Consider the following 20,131-nt stretch of genomic DNA (forward strand, 5'->3'; position numbering starts at 1 on the left):
TATAAACAAACAAAGCAAACAAATAAAAGAATATATAACTGTTTATGCTTTTGTGCTTAAAATATTAAATTTTATTGTTTAGAGGGGCCATGTTTTAAGGCAGATTAATCACTCAGTAATCAAATTATTACCTTTTTTTTGGATCACAGTAAATAGCTAACTGCAATAGTAATAAACTAAACTCATGAGCCTTTTGGGGGTTCTTATTTGACACCCTTGCTCCCCAGCATAAGAAAAGAAATTCTCCAAGGCAAGCATATATCATATGAAGTATGGGATAATCCATAAAGATCAAAATTAAAAGGATCAAATAGGCCTCACCAGTTAATTGCAGAGTCGTGTAACAGATTGTTGTATCTTTACCCATTTTCATAGATGAGGATGGACTTGGCATAAGTATTATTGGAATGGGTGTTGGAGCCGATGCTGGACTTGAAAAGCTGGGAATATTTGTCAAGACAGTAACAGAAGGTGGTGCTGCTCAGCGGGATGGCAGGTAAGCTAGTCACTGCTTTTGACCACTAAAATCTAGGAAACTTTTCTGGGAATTTCTCATTTTCAGCTTTCTTCTTTTGATTTTTTAGGACAGAATGTCAGTGTGTCTCATATGTAGAAAATGTTAAAAACTTGAATTACTTTCTGATTTGTAGGCAGAATATCTATGAAAATGGGTGGATAGATCTATTATCTATGTCTAACTTGGTATCTATCCATTTATCTATTTATATAGTAGGAAGTGAGCAGAAACATGGGTGTACTTAGTTTAAGAATATGTTCTGTGGAGATCAGCACATACTTTCACCTCAGAAATATCAAAACATTGATTGGCTGCCTCCTGCATGGCTCTTACTGGCGATTGAGGCTCAGAACTTGGGCGTGTACCCTGACCAGAAATTGAATCAGTGACCTCTCGGTGCACAGTACGGCACTCAACCAACTGAACCACACTGGCTAGAGCTAGATGTTCTTTATAGTTCCTTTTAACTTTAAAAGGATAAGAGTCTATATTATACCTTTCTAGCTTGCCTTAGTTTCTAAATAAATTTTCCTTATTTGAAAAAACTCTTTTAATTTAATCTCAGATTTGGTCAGACTATTTTCAAGGGATGTTAAAAAATATATAGAAAATTCTTTTCTCCCTCCTTCCTACTCCAGCACAAGAAGCCTTTTTATTGTGATTGCTTTTATCCCTTACAAACGTCTTGAACTCTTACCACATTTTAAGTACTTTTTAAAATTTGCCATGGATATTTATCTCCTGTGTCATCCAGTATAGTTAAAAAGTTTTGAGTCCTTGTTCTTTGATACCATGTTCTAGTTTCTAAATTTTCTCTTGTCAAGTTTTTCATGTCTGTCTGTATCTTTTCAAATGATGCCTGGAACATAGAGGGTGCTCAATAAATATTTGTTGAGTGAATGAACCCTTGTGCTTCAATCACTTTCAAAATGTTTACTTGGGCCTAAATTTTTCTTTTTATATTTATTCTCTTCTTACCTTTCCTACTCCTTCTGCCCCTCTTTTCCCCTCCCCTTCTTTTTTTTTTCTTCTATCTTCCTCTCTCTTTCTTCCTTTCTGTGCAACCTTGCCTTTATATAAGGTAGCTTGTAATTTAGCTGAGTGACATGATAGCTATTTCCACCTTCTGTTTTTATTCTAATTTTATAGTAAAATAATATTAAATATATTAACCATTAGTTTTTGCTGCCATAAATTTTATGATTGTACACAAAACACTTTAACACACTATTTCTCCAGTCCTCTTTAATGAACTTATAAAGCAAAATGCATTTCATAATAACCCAATTGAAAATACTGGTGGAATAAAATACGTGGGTGATAACTGACAAAAGATAGTAACAATGCTGTGTTACAGAGGCAAATTAAAAATGTTCTTGCAATCTGCTTTGTTTTTGTCTCTTCTGGTTGTTTCTCAACCTTTTGGATACCATCATTTTACAGTACTGTTCTTTCAGGTTTGGGGAGGGGGAATATCGAAAGTGAAATGGAAGCACTTCGTAATTTATCATTATTCAAGTGTTGGGTTTTCAAATAATTTGAATTGTTTTTGACCATCTTTTCAGTAACACCGACATATAAAACAGGTGAAGAGTCTTATTCTTATGATTACCCTGCCACAATTTCGACCTCCCGTAGGGCCCCTCTGTGCCCCGGAAGAATCCTCAAGCATGCGAGAACCCTGAATGGAAACTGCCATTTTAATTGTGCCCATCCGCCATAATTCATTAGTCCATGGTTTCCTCTGTGCACACACTCCTGTGTCACTCTTCTAATCAAATATTTTGCTTGTTTCCCCCCCCCCACCGCCCCGAGCAAGTTGGGGTATTACTGCTTTGATAGGTATGTATTTTCATATGCATTCAGAGCTTCACTATCTAGCATTTTGGGGAAGACTCTGTTGACCATTACTGTTGCTCCAGCTGGTCTTCCTTTCATTCATTGTTGGTTGCTTTGTTTGCATAAGCCCAGTGAGGTAGAGTTTTTTTTTTGTTTCCCCTTGCCCAATACATCATGTCAGTAAATACCCAGTAACATTAAACAAATCCTAGAACAATCCAACTTATATATTTTATTAGCCTTACCCCCTTGGTACTGGTTTATAGATTCAGAATTGAGGGTTATCAGAAATGTCAGACTGCAGCTGAAGAGCAGTAGTGTTGCACACATGTTGGTTAGCACATGGAAACTGTTGAGGAAATGGCCGGTAGGAGATGCCTTTTATAGATTAGTCAGGTACATTCCCATAAATTCCATTCCAGTGGTCACTGTTCCAAAGCAAATAGGCTATTTTCTCTGCTGTTGTGGAAAATTTTGGAAAATCCAGATTATACATATTCTTCATTGTGGGTTGGTCTGATGCAGAGAGCTGTCCATTTAATTTTTACTGCCAGGACTCATCCTTGGCTTTTTTGTGCTTCTAATTATGAGCCAAGGCTTGAGAGGGCTTTTCAGTGTTACTATTCTGTGAGGTTGCATGAAAGGTTATTCTCTCTCAGGGAAAGAGATTCAAGCAAATAACAATCACTTCTTCAAACCGTCCTCAATTTAATATACACACTGAAGTTGTATGTATTTTCAGTATGTTCTTTCATATTCTATAACTGGTGGGTACTATCCTTTTTCTAGAAAAACAAAAATTCATTTCATTAGCTCATCTGCACAATTATTTTTTTTCTGTCACTATTGCTTCTGGGCATAGCTTCACTTATCCATATTAAATTGAACTTGTGGCCTACTTAACTAACTTATTTTTAACCTGCACTGGCAGATAGGAACTTAATAATTGCCTATCATATGCAAGCAATTTAGCAAACTAGCAAATATCATTTTCCATAGCCACACACACTATTTTTACTTCTTAAAGTGAAAGGATGAATGCATTTTTTAATATAATGCAAAGTTATAGTAACTTTGAAACATTTTAGCATATGCATATGCAGAGTTGAATATATAGTCATGTGCCACCTAACTACAGAGATCTGCTCTGAGAAATGTATCAGTAAGTGATTTTGGCATTGTGTGAGCATTCTAGAGTACACTTACACAAATGTAAATGGTATATACTACACTCATAGGCTGTATGATATATGTTTGATATAAAACTGGTTAATATTCCACAGAGATATAAACTATGGCCTATGAGATTATCTTTTCTAACAGAAGAAAAGTATTCAACTTTTTTTCAGGACAAACATCTACAAATTAACATGCAACTACAATATGTCTAGGACTTTTAGTCAATATTAAACAGTGGATCAATTAAAATACATTCCCCCAAATTATCCTTGGTTGAGCCTGTTAAGTAATGCACCTATATGACATTGAAAGGAAATGTTGCCCTTCTTTTATTCCTATTTCCAAGATTTAAATAACTTTTCTTAACACATGACACAACATTTACCTAGGGTGATTGTAATAGCACTCAATTTTTATTGATGGGAAGAGTCAATATGATAAAGATACCAGTTTTCCATAAATTAATCTTAAAAATGATATGATGTTATTAAAATATCAACTAGTATGTGTTTTTATAGAACTTGGCAAGTAAATCTAAAACTAGTTAAGAAGAGATGCTCAAGAATAGCTCAGAAATTTTTGATGACCATGAACTAGGTAAAGAAATTGCCCTAACAAGTGTCAAAACTAGTTATGAAGCAATATAGTATGCAGAGATAGATAAACAGACAAGTAGAAACTAATAGAGAACCAAAACATGTTGATGCACATTTGAAAACCATTACAAATCAGTGAAGTAAAAAGCAGACTTTTTATTAAATGTTAAGCCGATTGTTTATATCTTGAAAAAATAAAAAGATTGCCAACACATTATAATAAAAAATAATATCCAGGTGGATATCTACCTAAATGCAAAAAAACAAAATGTTAAAACCTATAAAAGAAAATGTAGAATAATTTTATAATATTGAGGCAGAGAAAGATTTCTTAACATAACACAAAAACTACTTAATATAAAGTTAAAATTATAAATGTAATTATGTGTATATATCATTAAATTGTTTGCCTCAAAACCACTGTTTTCCAGAGAAATGTGAAAAGACAAGCTACAGATTGGGGCAAAAGTATTTGCTACATATCTAATTGAGACAGTGTTATTATACAGGATATAGAAAAACATTATGTAAACCAATAAGAAAAAAAAAAGACACAACCCAACATCAACAAAAAATGAGTAAAAGACATGATCTAACAGTGTGCAAAAGTGAACAGTTGACTTGTAAACATATGATAAAACATTCAGCCGCACAGGTAATCAGGGAAATGCAATTAAAATTACAATGTGTATCTTTTTACATGGACAAGATCTGCAGTAGGTAAAGGGTCTGAATATACTAAGTGTTGGTGAGGGTGTGGAGAGTCAGAGCTTTTCATATAATGCTGCTGAGAATATGCATTGGTATAAGCATTTTGAACTGAACTTTATCCGTTTGTTCAAGTTGAAAAAGCCTCTGTTCTGTGACTCAGGAGTTCTCCTTCTAGGTATACATCCTAGAGAAACAAGTGTGTCAAGAGACATGTATGAAATTGATTATTACAGTAGTATTCATAATAGCTAAAACTTAAAATAATATACTTGTCCATCTGCACAAAATGGATGGATATATTTTGGTATATTCATAAAAATAATACTATATGGTTGTTAAAATGAACTAGCTAAAACTGTATTTATAACCATGGATAAATCTCATATATAACGTTGAGTGAAGCAAACTAAATTGTAGAAAAAGAGATTTACGATGAAGTTTGAAACTGGAAATGTACACATATTATGCCTATTTGTGCATATGTGTTATTTGTATTTCAAAACATCAGTAGAAAGGCTAACCATCAAAATCAGTATGATGGTTACCTAACCTCTGTGGAAGCAGTGAAGGGAATAGAATGAGACAAATATTAAAGTTCTCCAGCTTTTCTGTAATAAATTTATTTAGAAAAAAACTGACTCAAATATTTCATAGTGCTAAGATCTGATAAAATTGGATATTGGTACATGAGTATTTATTATCTAATTCCCTCTGTATTTCTCTATGATTGAAATACTTCATTTTGAATAATTAAAAAAATATATAAAACATGTATGTAAATTTAAGAGCATTCTACATCAAACAACACTAATACTGTATATTGCTCCTAAACAAAATACACACAAACACACACACCTTTATGTGTGTACATATAACATTTATATACGTGAAGGAGTCCCTGCAATTCTTGTTGTTCTTCCTTGGAGAGGAGAAGTGGGACAAGGTATGAAGCCCAAAGGGTATTTAAGCTGCATTTGTTATGTTTTAAGTAATTTTAAAGACAAAAAAAGATATAAATATGTCATACATTAACAGTTATCAACTCTTTGTGATAGGAATTTGGATGTTGGATAAAGTGAATCTCTTCATTTAGTATTGCCTATTTCTATTCTTCAAAATAATCTTTTAAAAACATTAAGCATTTGACTAAGATCTAGAGCTTACATATAAAAGACAAATTTTGTATCAATAAGAGTATCTTTAAAAGCAAGTATTTTGTCAACTAATTTATTGTGATGGAAATATGTTATTGTAAAAATTAAATATGGCTGATTTTTTTCCTCTTCCCAAAGAATACAAGTCAATGACCAGATTGTAGAAGTGGATGGAATCAGCTTGGTGGGAGTCACACAGAATTTTGCTGCAACAGTTCTCAGAAACACCAAGGGCAACGTCAGGTAAACCTGTGGCTTCAGATATGTACAATTTCATTACTTGATATTTTGTTTAAATTTTCTATGATTATACTTACAGATATATGTAATTATAACAAGAAGTTTACTTAAATGCTAAAATTTTGCCTTTAGTTTTTTTATTTTTCTTTAATGTAATTAGTTCATGCAAATGTAATCTAAAACTAAAAATTATAGTATTCTAGAAAGACATGAAGATCAGGAGTGTACAGTATAAATCACTATGGTTAATTATTGAGCTTTTTTTAGTGTGCCTTATTGCTAATACAATAAGAATTGCTATGAAGATAGAATTTCTCATTATGTCCTCAATAAATAAGACTTTTCGCCTCAAATTCTTTTAATAAAATCAGTTACATAGTAAATTAAAATGATTATACATATATTCAATGATACATGTTATTTAGATAAGCTGACTGAATGATTTGAGGTTAATAATGCTTTAAAAATATTTTTATTGTTTTAAAGAAACAGATAAAATTATACTTTGGTAAACTATTGCTTTTCCAACTTTAATAGGGTAGAGGGTGCATTCTTTTGGACCTTAAAATTTATATCCAATCCTGGGGTCCTGAAAACTGTAGCTTGGAAAACAAATATACTGGAAAGTAGTCTTGAGCCAACTAAGTTCAAACTTTGAAATTTGTTTTATTTGGTCATAGGGTACTTATTTTTTAATATAATATTGCTTATGTCTTATACTTCTCCAAATATCCTGTGAATGGATACATAAGGGGACATTATTTAGTATGTGTAATTATGAGAGTGTTTTAGTGTTATCATCAAAATGAAATGGCCAAATATTCTGAAAATATTGATGAGTTAATTGATCGAGATAAAATTATGATTTAATTACAGCATATTTTATGTTGCACAAGCATGAGCTTAAGAATTTAGACCTTTTTTTTAGTTGGAAAGCACCCATTAATGCTGAAGGGAATGTTTAAGAAATACAACCTCAGTAACTTTTATGTTTATCTTTCAAGAATACCCTAGTCCTGAGAAAGTATGTAAAACTAGAGGCCCATTGCATGAAGAGATTCGTGCAATAGGCCTTCCTTCCCTTGGCTGCCGGCACTGGATTTCCTCTGGCACCCGGGACCAGGCCTTCGCTCCAGCCACAGCAGAGAAGCCAAGCCTGGAGGCTTCTCTGCTCTGGCCACAGCAGTGAAGCCAAGCCTCTTCAGTCTTCAGTCTTCACTCGGGCGGGAGCCTTCAATCTTCGCTCCATGCCTGCATATGCAAATTAACTGCCATCTTTGTTGGGTTAATTTGCATACTCATCCTGATTGGCTGGTGGGCATAGTGGAGTGATACCAATTTGCATGTTTCTCTTGTATTAGTATAGATAATTGGCAAGAGTACATGTTATTATCTTTCTGGACTGTCGTATATCAGTATAGAACTTGATTTGAAGCTGCCCATTAGAATTTAAAGTGAATTTAAAAGTGAAATGAGATACACATTCAACTTATAAAAACATTTCTCAATTGGAAAAAAAGTTTGTGGTTACATGAAATCATAGTCATTCCTTTCTCTTCATAATTCTGTGCTATTATCATTTCAAGCCTTGTACAGATCACCAAAGACTTCTCAACTGGTCATCCTGATTTCAGTCTCTCCCTTTTTACAACTGTCCTTCTCATCCTTATCCCTAATGGACAAACACAATAGCAGTATTCACATATATGAAGGGCTATGGGAAAAAGCTATTGATTCATTCTGTGTATCTCTAGTAGTACAACAAAAACCTATGGGTAGAAATAGTGATTCTGCATCCATCATGTCCCTCTCTTCAGAAACCTCAATGGCCCTCCACTCTGGGCAGAATCTAAGTTCTCTATCCTGGTATTAAAATCTTTCATCACCGTATCTTATCACTCATCTTCCTATGTTCATGGTCTGGTTCAGTCAATACTAGTGTAGTCATTATCCTTCGAATATGACTTGTGAATTTTTTTGTGTGCCGTTCTCTCTGCCATCTTTTTCTGTTCAAAATACTGTTTAGAACCAACTTATCTTAAAGAACATATTTCAGATTCCTTCCTCTCCAAGAAGTACCCCTTCACCTCACTGTCCCCTAGTTATCTCTACTTCTTGGTACACTAACCTTTCATTCCACTTTTTTTTTTACCTTGAGGTTATAGAACATTCTACTTTCCTCTTCTAAAGGCTTATATCTTATTTCCTAGTTCTCTTTGCAAAAATCTTGATATCAAAATGGGACCTCTAGGCTCCTTTGTTTACCCAAATTATTTAACCCTGGGTCTCAATTGAGTCTTTTCTCAATTTTAACTTATTAAAAATAATATTTTAATCCACTGGATATATTTTATGTAGTAGTTCTTCATAATAAGGTATTAATATAAAATCAGATCCAAAAATTAGACCTGTAGTTTTAATGAACGTTTTTAAACTGAGAATTTAAAATAGGTATGGTTCTATATTTCTTATTCATTGATAACTTAGCTATCACATTCATTGGTTACTAAAATTTATTTTGTAAAGGGTATCTAAAAATTACTAAATGTAGTTAATATTTTTCTAACTACAAAGCACAGATCTAGGAGGACTTTGTTTATTTATATACCTCTGTAAATAATATGCAGAACAATTCAATCAAGAATGGCTCTAGATGTACCATGCTACATCATATGTAGTACACAGCACATTTACTGTAGACTCCTTTGACTTTTGACTTTAAATTCCTACTATTCAGTATGTCTTTATTATATATGTTACCTGGTGCAACCTAAAAAAAAACGTTGTAACAATTATTTAAAAACTTATAATTGCCTAGCCTGCATGGCTCAGTGCTTGAGCATTGACCTATGAATCAGGAAGTCACTGTTCAGTTCTCAGTTAGGACACATGCCTGGGTTGCGGGCTCCATCCCCAGTGTGGGGCATGCAGGAGGCAGCCAATCAATGATTCTCTCTCGACATTGATGTTTCTATCTCTCTCTCCTTCTCCCTTCCTCTCTGAAATCAACAAAAAATATTTTTTAAAAAAATTCAATTTTAAAAAACCTATAATCTTTTTGGTGGTTGCTGGAATGTAAGTTACCAAATGTAATATAGTTAGACAGAGTAAAGTTTTGTTCTCATTGTCAGATCATGCATTATATAAAAATAATTTAAATAGTTGAGATTCAGTTCATTTGAATCAGCAAATTTACCTATTCACAATTGACTTTTATATTAGAACATACTAAATGACGATTTACTTGGAAATCCTGAAAAGACCCTATTTGGCCCAACAAATTAAAAAAAAATTTTTTAAACTCAAAATTATTAATTTATTAGAAAAAATAATAGGATATAGTTCAAAAGATAACAGTCACTGGTTGTATACCTATGGAAAGAAGACAGGAATCACCAGATGGTCACAAACTGATTCACGATTGTACAAAACTACCTTCTATTTATGCTCAGATATATAATTTAGCCTTCTGTGATAGCATTTTGCCAGCAATAGTCTAAATTTGGCTCAATATCTTGTGTTATATCTTTGTGGGTGAGAGAAAAATGTGTTTTGAATTATGGTATAGGTAGCAGATAGGTAGAATACATGTTAATTCTGTTACAATATCAAAATCAGAATGAGGCATTAAAAGAAAAATTATTACATACCAATACTCTTCATGAACTTAGATACAAAAATCCTTAACAGAATTTTAGCAGAGTTAAATCAGGAAGATATAAAAGTATGATAATTTATGGCCAAGTGACATCTTTGGAATGCATGGTTGATTTAATGTTTGAAATTCAACCTACGGAATTTCATAAGGGAAATTCCTCAATGTGATAACTAGCAGCCCAAGTGAACTGACAGCTAATATTATATTTAATGATGAAAGACCAAACGCTTTCCCCTTATACTAGGACAATGCAAATATGCCCACTTTCTCCACTTCTATTCAGGTTGTACTGGAGGCCATAGCTTGTGCAGTGAAGCAAGAATAAGAAATGGAAAACACATTTTAAAAGGAAGAAGTAAAACTTTGTTCACAGACAACATGGTCATCTATGTAGAAAATTCTATGGAATCTACAAAAGATGCTACTAGAACTGATAAGTGAGTCAAGAATGTTACAGGAGATAGGCTGTTGTACAGAAATCAATTCTATCTCTAGATACCAGCAACAGCAAAGAATTGAAAGTTCAAATAATAGCATTCATAACAACAGCAAAAACACTTAAGGATAGTCTGGCATAAAGTATTGAATATATCAGCAAAATTCTGAGAAAATAAAGACAACCTAAATGAGTGAAGAAATAGACTCCATGTTTATGGGTCAGAATACAATATTGTTAAGACTTCAGTTTCACCCCAAGTCTATAGATTAAGCACAATCTCAACAAAAATCTCAGCAGGCTCTCTTTCTTTGGTAGAAATAAACATTTTTTAAAAAGAACAAAGTAGGGGACTTTATTTTTTTATTATTTTTTAATATATTTTATTGATTTTTTACAGAGTGGAAGGAAGAGGAATAGAGAGTTAGAAACATCGATGAGAGAGTAACATCAATCAGTTGCCTCCTGCACACCCCCTTCTGGGGATGTGCCTGCAACCAAGGTACATGCCCTTGACCGGAATCAAACCCGGGATCCTTCAGTCCGCAGGCCTATGCTCTATCCACTGAGCCAAACTGGTTAGGGCCAAAGTAGGGGACTTTAGCTACCTGACAGCTGCACTAATCACAGGAGTCTGGTTTAGGCATAAGGATAGGAATATAGATCAATAGAATGGAATAGGGAGTTTCAATATAGACCTGCATAGACATAAACAATTGGTTTTTGACTAATGCACCAAGGTAATTTAGTGGTGGAAATTATAATATTTTAAAAAATCAGTGCTGGAAGAATTGGATAACTACATTAGAAAAAGCAAAAGAACAAAATTTGACCTTTCTTCCACAGTCTATACAAAAATTAACTCAAGATTGATCATAGACTAAAGTGCAGCAGCTGAAACTATAAAATTTATAGAAAACAGGCAAAAATTTCAATGATCTTGGGTTAATCAAGGATCTTTTAAGACATAAAAGCAAGAAATACAAAAGAACGAAATGGTAAACTCATCAAAAATATAAACACTTGTTTTGAAAATACTGTTAAGAAAGTGAAAAAGCAATTTAAATACTGAATATTTGCAAAACATTTATCTGATTAAAGACTGTTATTTAGAAGACATGAAGAATTCTTACAGTTCATTAAGAAGATATATAACCCTATTAAAAATGTGCAAATCAATTAAAGAGACACTTCACCAAGGAAGATATACAGTTAAGCACATGAAATGCTGCTCAATGTCATTAATCATTGGGGAAATGCAAATTCAGTTCCCAATGAGGTACTACTACACAACCAGTAGAATGGCTGAAATTTAAAAGACTGATGATACTATGCATTGACAGGGATGTGGAGCAGCTCTAGCATTCCTTCACTGCCAGTGGGAATGCAAAGTAGCACAGCCACTTTGTGGAACAGTTTGGCAGGTTCTTATAAATTATAACTAGAGGCCCAGTGCACGGATTCATGCATCGGTGGGGTCCCTCGGCTTGGTTTGCGGGAAACAGGCTGAAACCGGCTCTCCAACATCCCCCAAGGGGTCTTGGATTGGGAGACCCCTCTTGCAGGCCCAGCCCCCAGGACCTGGACACACACTGGCTCCCTCCTCCTCCTCTCTGGGTCCTGTGTATGGGTGAACCAGATTCGGGGCCAACAGTGCCCCAGCAGCAACCTAACCCATGGCTGATACCGTAAGGAACCAGGCTTCCTTCTCTATTGGTCAGAGCGTCTGCCCCCTGGTGGTCATTGTGCATCATAGCTACTGGGTGAATGGTCAAATGGTTGGTCAGTTGCTTAGGCTTTTATATATATAGACTAGAGGCCCGATGCACAAAATTCATGCAAGAGTAGGCCTTCCTTCCGTTGGCTGCCGGCAGTGGCTTCCCTCTGGCACCCGGGACCCGGGCTTCCTTTCGGGCTGGCAGGTACCGGGACCCAGGCTTCCCTTGTAACCCTGGCTTCATCCAGAAGGATGTCCTGTCTAATTAGCATATTATGCTTTTATTATTATAGATGTACACTTACCATACCAGCCAGCAGTTCTAGTCCTGGCTATCTACTAAAAAACAATAAAAACATATATCAACCCAAGACTCATGTTTGCATATACATAGGAGCTTGTTCATAATAGCTGAAAACTGGAAAAAGTGAGTTCAGATGTCCTTAACTGATAAATTGTTATACACAATTTGTGTATCCCACAATTTACAGATGTGGGCAAACATAAGTTTATGTCGTAAGTGTTTCCCTCCACGTCCTGCGTGGTTCAGGGTTCGGGTCTGGAAGAGGAGCCACACAACAAATGAAAAAGAAAAGACAGGAGATAATTTGGGAATATTGGGGGACCAGGCGGCAAGTCGAACTCAAGAGGAGGGACTTCCACTGTGCTCAGGCCTCACCAAGCTTTTTATAGTGAGCGGTAAACAAGGTAGTGGTTACCAAAGTTACACTTTTCTTGTGAGTTTCACTTGTTTACACCCTGGTTATACTTCCTGCACTTCCTTAGCCCATTAGATTCCCAGATAAGATCTAGGGAGTGTTATAAGGTCAAGCCTAATTATGCTAAGAAGACTGTGCCCTCTAAGCTGGACTTGTTTGTGACTTTGCCAGCGGGTCAGTCCGAGGCTTAACCCTATATCAGCTTCCCACAAGTTTATCAACAATAAATAATACAATAACTAAGACACAATAATATAAGAATAAACTCATGTCTCACGTTCTCACAACTCTAAACCTTTTGCCCACCCTTGCAATTTATTTGTTCACTGTTACATATCTTATCTCAAGAAGAACCCTGAAAATTTTGAAAGTATTTAGAAAGGACTGACCAGGATGGTGAGAAGTCTAAACATTTTTCCTTCTACATATAAAAGTAAAAGGTTCTACAAGCCTTTTCCTAAGAAATAGAAAAAAATTTTAAAGACATGGTAGCAATTGTAAAGCACTTGAAAGTGTGAAATCTGGGAAAAGGATTAGCGATTCTTTTTAACTCTAGACAGCTGACCTAATACAGAAGGACAGCAGTTACGGAAAGTGATATTGTAGGAGAGAGATTGTGCTTCAGTCTGAGAAACGTCTAGAAAGTATATGTTTGCTCTTCAACACCATTCACATTAAAATTTACATGTTTTCTGGCTGGTACCTGCTACTTAGTGATCATTATGTATTCATAATGTTTTTATCCCCAGCAGACATATTTAACAACTTTTTAACATTGAGCCATACACCACTACTGGAGGTCAGGATTTCATAGGAATTGTAGTTCCACACAATGGAAAACAAATTAATCTTAGGGCTTAAATTTCTCTCTGTCCTTTTTGGAAGATGTTATAATATTAAAAAGGAAATTGAAATGAATGCGAAGTGAATTTTTATAGATACACACATGTTTATTTTTGATTGACACCTACGCATGTAATTTCTAAATATAGAAGTTTTATAAATGTTTTCATTTAAAATCATTGGTGTATCAGAGATTTCGATTTGAAATGCATTAAATCTTGACATGTTTTCACTTTGTTTTCATCATTTTAATAAGAGTTTTTGTTGCCATTACACACAAGGGGAAGTTGAGGTTTTCACTTTTTATCAAAGTGATTCTGTGGTTGTGCTTAATGGAGTGTCGTATCCAGGGGAGGCAGTGAAGGATTGCCATGTTCCGGAAATCATCGGTCCTGCGGGCTTTCTGTTTGCATCACTCATAAGACTATACCCTTGCCCACAGACAAGAGGGGCAGCCACTATAGATTTCAGACCAGGGGTGGTAGTACTTTTTAATCTTACATATATGAGAATGGTCAGCAGTCACTGTGATAAAAAGATTAAAAACATTGGAGATTTCCCAAAATTACTTTACAGAAGATTTTGGCTTAATGAGACATTTTCTGATGTCACTCTATACAGAATAACATTTTTAAAATTTCCTTTTAAGTGTTTATATGTATAAATATTTAAACCTGACACAGCAATGCTAACTTTTAAGTAGAGAAATTTATACCTATTGCACAGTATATAGTCCTTGAAGTAGCACATGGTAGACAATTTAAAAAAAAATAATTCAGTTATAGTCATGTGTCCTTAATGGTAGGGATATATTCTAAGAAATGTGTGGTTAGGCGATTCTGTTGTCACGTGAACATCATAGAGTGCACTTGCTCAAGCCTGGATGGCATAGCCTACTACACACCTGGGCTACATGACATGGTATAGTCATTTGCTCCCAGAGTACAAGCCTATATAGCACATTACGGTACTAAATACTGGAGGCAACTGTAACACAGTGATACTTCTGTATCTAAACATAGGAAAGGTATAGTAAAAACATGGTATAAAATACTAAAAATAGTACACCTGTACCATGAATGGGAGCTTGCAGGAATGGAAGTTGCTCTAGGTGAGTCAGTGAGTGAATGTGAAGGCATAGGACATTACTGGTCACTCTTGTAGACTTTATAAACACTGTACTCCAGCATCACCAAGAACATGCAAGAAATGCATTGTGCTACATTACAATGGCTATGACAATGTTACCAGGCGATAGAAAGTTTTCAGCTTCATTGTGATTATGGCACCACCGCTGTATATGCAGTCCACTGACCAAAACGTCATGATGCAGCACATGACTGTGCTTTGTTTTTACATTGCAATATGGTATAGAAAAATGTTCTGATAATCAGTATTGGGTTAGATACAAAATTCCTTTCAAAGAATTAATGCTTACAAATGAGTTTAAATATTTTAAGTCTAGATAGTACAGGTCTAGCTTTTAAAAGCAAGATTTTCCTAGATGGATTTTTTAAAATGTTAAATATATTATGTTATAGCTTACCAGATATCTAGCTAGAAAGAAAAAATATGTAAGAGTATGCAAGTACAAGAAAGAGGCAAGGGAGGAAAACCAAGATGGCGGCGTAGGTAAACACCGGAGATTGCTGCCTCGCACAACCACTTCAAGAATACAACTAAAAGATGGAACGGACATCATCCAAAACCACAGGAAGGCTGGCTGAGTGGAAATTCTACAACTAGAAGGAAAGAGAAAAGCATACCAAGACTCAGAGGAGGTGCGGTGCAGAAGTACAGAGACATGTGAGCAGCGTGCTCTTGTCCAGGGAGCATCAGCCCCGTGAGCACCCTGACTCGAGCCTAAGAGCAGCAGCTTCATGTGGCCTGCCCCTGTCCAAGGAGCAGCAGCTGTGTGAGCAGCCCGCTTCCCCGTCCAAAGAGCAGCCACCAAACGAGCAGTCCGACCTGCCCGAGGAGCAGTAGCTGCGCACAGCCCGCACTCTGCACTAGTCTGAGGAGCAGCAGCTGCACAAGCATTTTGCCCTCACCCAAGCAGCAGCAGCCGCACAAGCAACCTGCCCAATCTGAGGAACAGCAGCTGTGTGTGTGAGCAGCCCGCCCCCATCCGAGGAGCAGCAGTTCTGCGAGCGGCCTGGCCTCATTCAAGGAGCAGCGGCAGCCCACCCCTGTCCGAGGAACAGCAACCACACGAGCAGACCGCCCACATCCGAGGAGTGGCAGCTCTATGCAGCACGCACCGGTCCGAGGAGCAAAGCCACAACAGCCTGCACCTGTCCGACGAGCAGCAGCCGGTCCTAGGAGCAGTAGCCTCACAAGCAGCCCACCACATCAGAGGAACAACAGCAGTGTGCAGCCAGCCCCCATTCAAGGATCAGCAGCCATGTGAGCAGTCCGCCCCAGTTCAAGGAGTAGCAGCTGCGTGTGTAGCCCGCCCCATCCAAGGAACAGCAGCTTTGTGATCAGCACATCCTCTGTCAGAGGAACAGCAGCTGTGTCTGAAGCCTCCCCCCACTAGCCAGAGGAGCCACCACAACTGTGAACAGCACCCACCAGAGGAGCTGCTACCAACTGAGGAGCAGCTGCTACAACTACTGCCAGAGGAGCAACCACAGCCCGAGGATCCACTGCAACCCAAGGAGCAGCCCCGAACGACTCAACATCTAGATATATCGGTGAGATCAAACATGGGTAGACAAAGAAACCCCCAAAGGAAAGAAAAGGAGAACTCGCCAGAAAAGCAGCTAAGTGAAACCGAGGCATGCAGCATGACAGAAAAAGAATTCAGATTAAGGGTCCTAGAATGCATAAACCGGATGGAGGAAAAAATGAACAACTTATGCAAGAAGCAAGAAGAAACAGATGAAAAAATCAATAAATTATGTAAGAACCAAGAAGAAATAAAGAGTGATATAGCTGCAATAAAAAACACCATTGAAAGTTTCAACAGTAGACTAGGAGAAGCGGAGGACCAAATTAGCGAATTGGAAGACAGGGAAACAAAACACACCCAAACTGAACTTCAATTGGAGAAAAAAATTAAAAGACAGGAGGAGAGCCTAAGGCAGCTATGGGACAACATGAAACGAAACAATATACAAATAATAGGGGTGCCAGAACAACAGAAAGAGGAACAAGACTTAGAAAACCTATTTGAAGAAATAATATCAGAAAACTTCCCTGAGGTGGGTAAGAAAAAAGTCACACAAGCACAGAGAGTCCCAAACAAGGTGAACCCGAAAAGACCCACACCAAGACACATAATAATTACCATGGCAAATGTTCAGGACAAAGAGAGAATCTTACAGGCTGCAAGAGAGAGACGGAAAGTTACATACAAGGGATCTCCCATTAGATTATCAAATGATATCTCAACAGAAACACATCAGGCCAGAGAAGAATGGACAGAAATTTACAAAGTGATGCAAAGCAAAGGACTGAATCCAAGAATACTCTATCCAGCAAGGCTATCATTCAAAATTGAAGGGGAAATAAGAAGCTTCACAGACAAAAAAAATAAAAGGCTAAGGGAGTTTATCACCACCAAGCCAGCAATGCAAGAAATACTAAAGGGACTGGTATAAAAAAGAAGAAATAAAAAGCTCAGAAAGAAAACAGCCACAAAAAATAGGAAAGGCTACAAACAAGTATCTTTCAATAATAACTTTAAATGTAAATGGACTAAATGCTCCAATCAGAAGATATCAAGTGGCTGAATGGATAAAAAAACATGACCCATACATTTGCTGTCTACAAGAGACCCACCTCAGAAGAAGGGACTCAATCAAAAAGCTTCTAGCAAACAAAAGCCCAGGACCAGACGGCTTCACAGGGGAGTTTTACCAAACATTCAAGGAAGAACTAAAACCTATCCTCCTCAGACTACTACAAAAAAAAAATCAAGAGGAAGGAACACTTCTGAGACAGGGGGTCCCCCGGGGGTGAGGATGACAGAGCCCAACACGCTGGGGCGTCTGCATGCACGACTCCGGAGACCAGGTTCAGAGACACAGATCTAACTTTATTGAGGAAGTACAGCCGTATATAAAGAGGTAAGCAGCCAATGCAATAGGGTCACGCTTGCTATGTTATCTAATGGGCGTGAGGGTCGGGGTTAAGAGTAGGTGGCTCCTGGAGATTTGTCAGGCGGGTGTTGCCACTTCCTTGGTGTGCCAAGGAAGCCTGTTCGTTGGAGTGTGCTCACAGCGTTGCTTCGGCCGCAGCACTGAGATAAATCTCTTGAGCTCTGCCCACAACTTCCCAAGCTCCTTCTCTGAAGCCAGCATCACCCTAATTCCAAAACCAGGTAAAGACAACACAATGAAAGAGAATTACAGGCCAATATCCCTCATGAACATAGATGCCAAAATCCTCAACAAAATCTTAGCAAATCGGATCCAGCAGTACATCAGAAAGATCATACACCATGACCAAGTAGGATTTATCCCAGGGATGCAAGGATGGTACAATATCCACAAATCAATAAACGTGATACATCACATAAACAAATTGAAAGAATAAAACCACATAGTCATATCAATTGATGCAGAAAAAGCGTTTGACAAAATTCAACACCCATTTTTATTAAAAACTCTCAGCAAGGTGGGAATTGAAGGATCATACCTCAACATAATAAAAGCCATATATGACAAACCCACAGCCAACATCATACTCAATGGACAAAAACTAACACCATTTCCCCTAAGAACAGGAACAAGACAGGGATGCCCACTCTCACCACTCCTGTTCGACATAGTACTGGAAGTATTAGCCATTGCAATTAGACAAGAAGAAGAAATAAAAGGCATCCAAATTGGAAAAGAAGTAAAACTGTCCTTATTTGCAGATGACATGATATTATACATAACAAACCATAAAGACTCCATCAAAAAACTATTAGACTTAATAAATGAATTTGGCAATGTAGCAGGATACAAAATTAACGCCAAGAAATCTATGGCATTTCTATACACCAATAGTGAACTTACAGAAAGAGAGACTAAAAAAACAATCCCTTTTACCATCGCACCAAAAAAATTAAGCTACCTAGGAATAAACTTAACTAAAGAGGTAAAAGACCTCTACCCAGAAAACTACAGGATGTTGAAAAAAGAGATAGAGAAAGACATAAACAGATGGAAGAACATACCATGTTCTTGGATTGGTAGAATCAACATCATTAAAATGTCCATACTACCCAAAGCAATCTATAAATTCAATGCATTTCCCATTAAAATACCAACGGCATATTTCACAGATCTAGAATGAACTCTCCAAAAATTCATCTGGAATAAAAAACGACCGCGAATAGCTGCAGCGATCCTGAGAAAGAACAAAGTAGGTGGGATCTCAATACCAGATATCAAGATGTATTACAAAGCCACTGTTCTCAAAACTGCCTGGTACTGGCACAAGAACAGACATATAGATCGATGGAATAGAATAGAGAGCCCAGAAATTGGCCCGAACCAATATGCTCAATTAATATTTGACGAAGGAGGCAAGAACATACAATGGAGTCAAGATAGTCTCTTCAATAAATGGTGTTGGGAAAATTGGACAGATACATGCAAGAAAATGAAACTAGACCACCAACTTACACCATACACAAAAATAAACTCAAAATGGATAAAGGACTTAAATATATGATGGGAAACCATAAAAATTCTAGAAGAATCCAAAGGCAACAAAATCTCAGACATATGCCGAAGCAATTTCTTCACTGATACTTCTCCTAGGGCACTTGAAACTAAAGAGAAAATGAACAAATGGGACTACATCAAAATAAAAAGCTTCTGCACAGCAAAAGAAACCATCAACAAAACAACAAGAAAGCCCACTGCATGGGAGAACATATTTGCCAATGTTATCACAGATAAGGGTTTAATCTCCAACATTTATAGGGAACTCATACAACTTAAAGGAAGATAAACAATCCAATCAAAAAATGGGCAAAGGACCTAAATAGACACCTTTCAAAAGAGGACATTCAGAAAGCCAAGAGACATATGAAAACATGCTCAAAGTCACTAATCATTCGAGAGATGCAAATCAAAACAACAATGAGGTACCATCACACACCTGTCAGAAAAGTTATCATCAACAAAACCACAAACGACAAGTGCTGGAGAGGATGTGGAGAAAAAGGAACACTCGTGCACTGCTGGTAGGAATGCAGACTGGTGCAGCCACTATGTAAGACAGTATGGAGTTTCCGCAAAAAACTAAAAATGGAACTCCCATTTGACCCTGTGATCCCACTTCTAGGAATATATCCCAAGAAACTAGAAACACCTATCAGAAAGGATATATGCACCCATATGTTCATAGCAGCACAATTCACCATAGCTAGAATCTGGAAACAGCCTAAGTGCCCATCAGTAGATGAATGGATTAGAAAACTGTGGTACATCTACACGATGGAATACTATGCTGCTGTAAAAAAGAAGGAACTCTTAACCATTTGCAACGGCACGGATGGAACTGGAGAGCATTATGCTA

At 36.8% G+C, this 20,131-nt stretch overlaps 1 protein-coding gene across 14 annotated transcripts in view; it reads left to right on the forward strand.

Annotated features, from left to right (window-relative positions):
- Positions 1–20,131, forward strand: part of PPP1R9A (protein phosphatase 1 regulatory subunit 9A) — a 260,733-nt gene that overhangs the window by 145,060 nt on the left and 95,542 nt on the right. For all 14 annotated transcript variants that reach the window (XM_059712351.1, XM_059712355.1, XM_059712356.1 and 11 more), the window contains exons 4-5: positions 376–496; positions 6,135–6,239. In XM_059712351.1, coding sequence (XP_059568334.1) covers positions 376–496; positions 6,135–6,239 — 226 coding nt within the window. The remainder of the gene's footprint in view (positions 1–375; positions 497–6,134; positions 6,240–20,131) is intronic.

Source organism: Myotis daubentonii, chromosome 10 (assembly GCF_963259705.1).
Source record: "Myotis daubentonii chromosome 10, mMyoDau2.1, whole genome shotgun sequence".
NCBI classification, from domain to species: Eukaryota; Metazoa; Chordata; class Mammalia; order Chiroptera; family Vespertilionidae; genus Myotis; species Myotis daubentonii.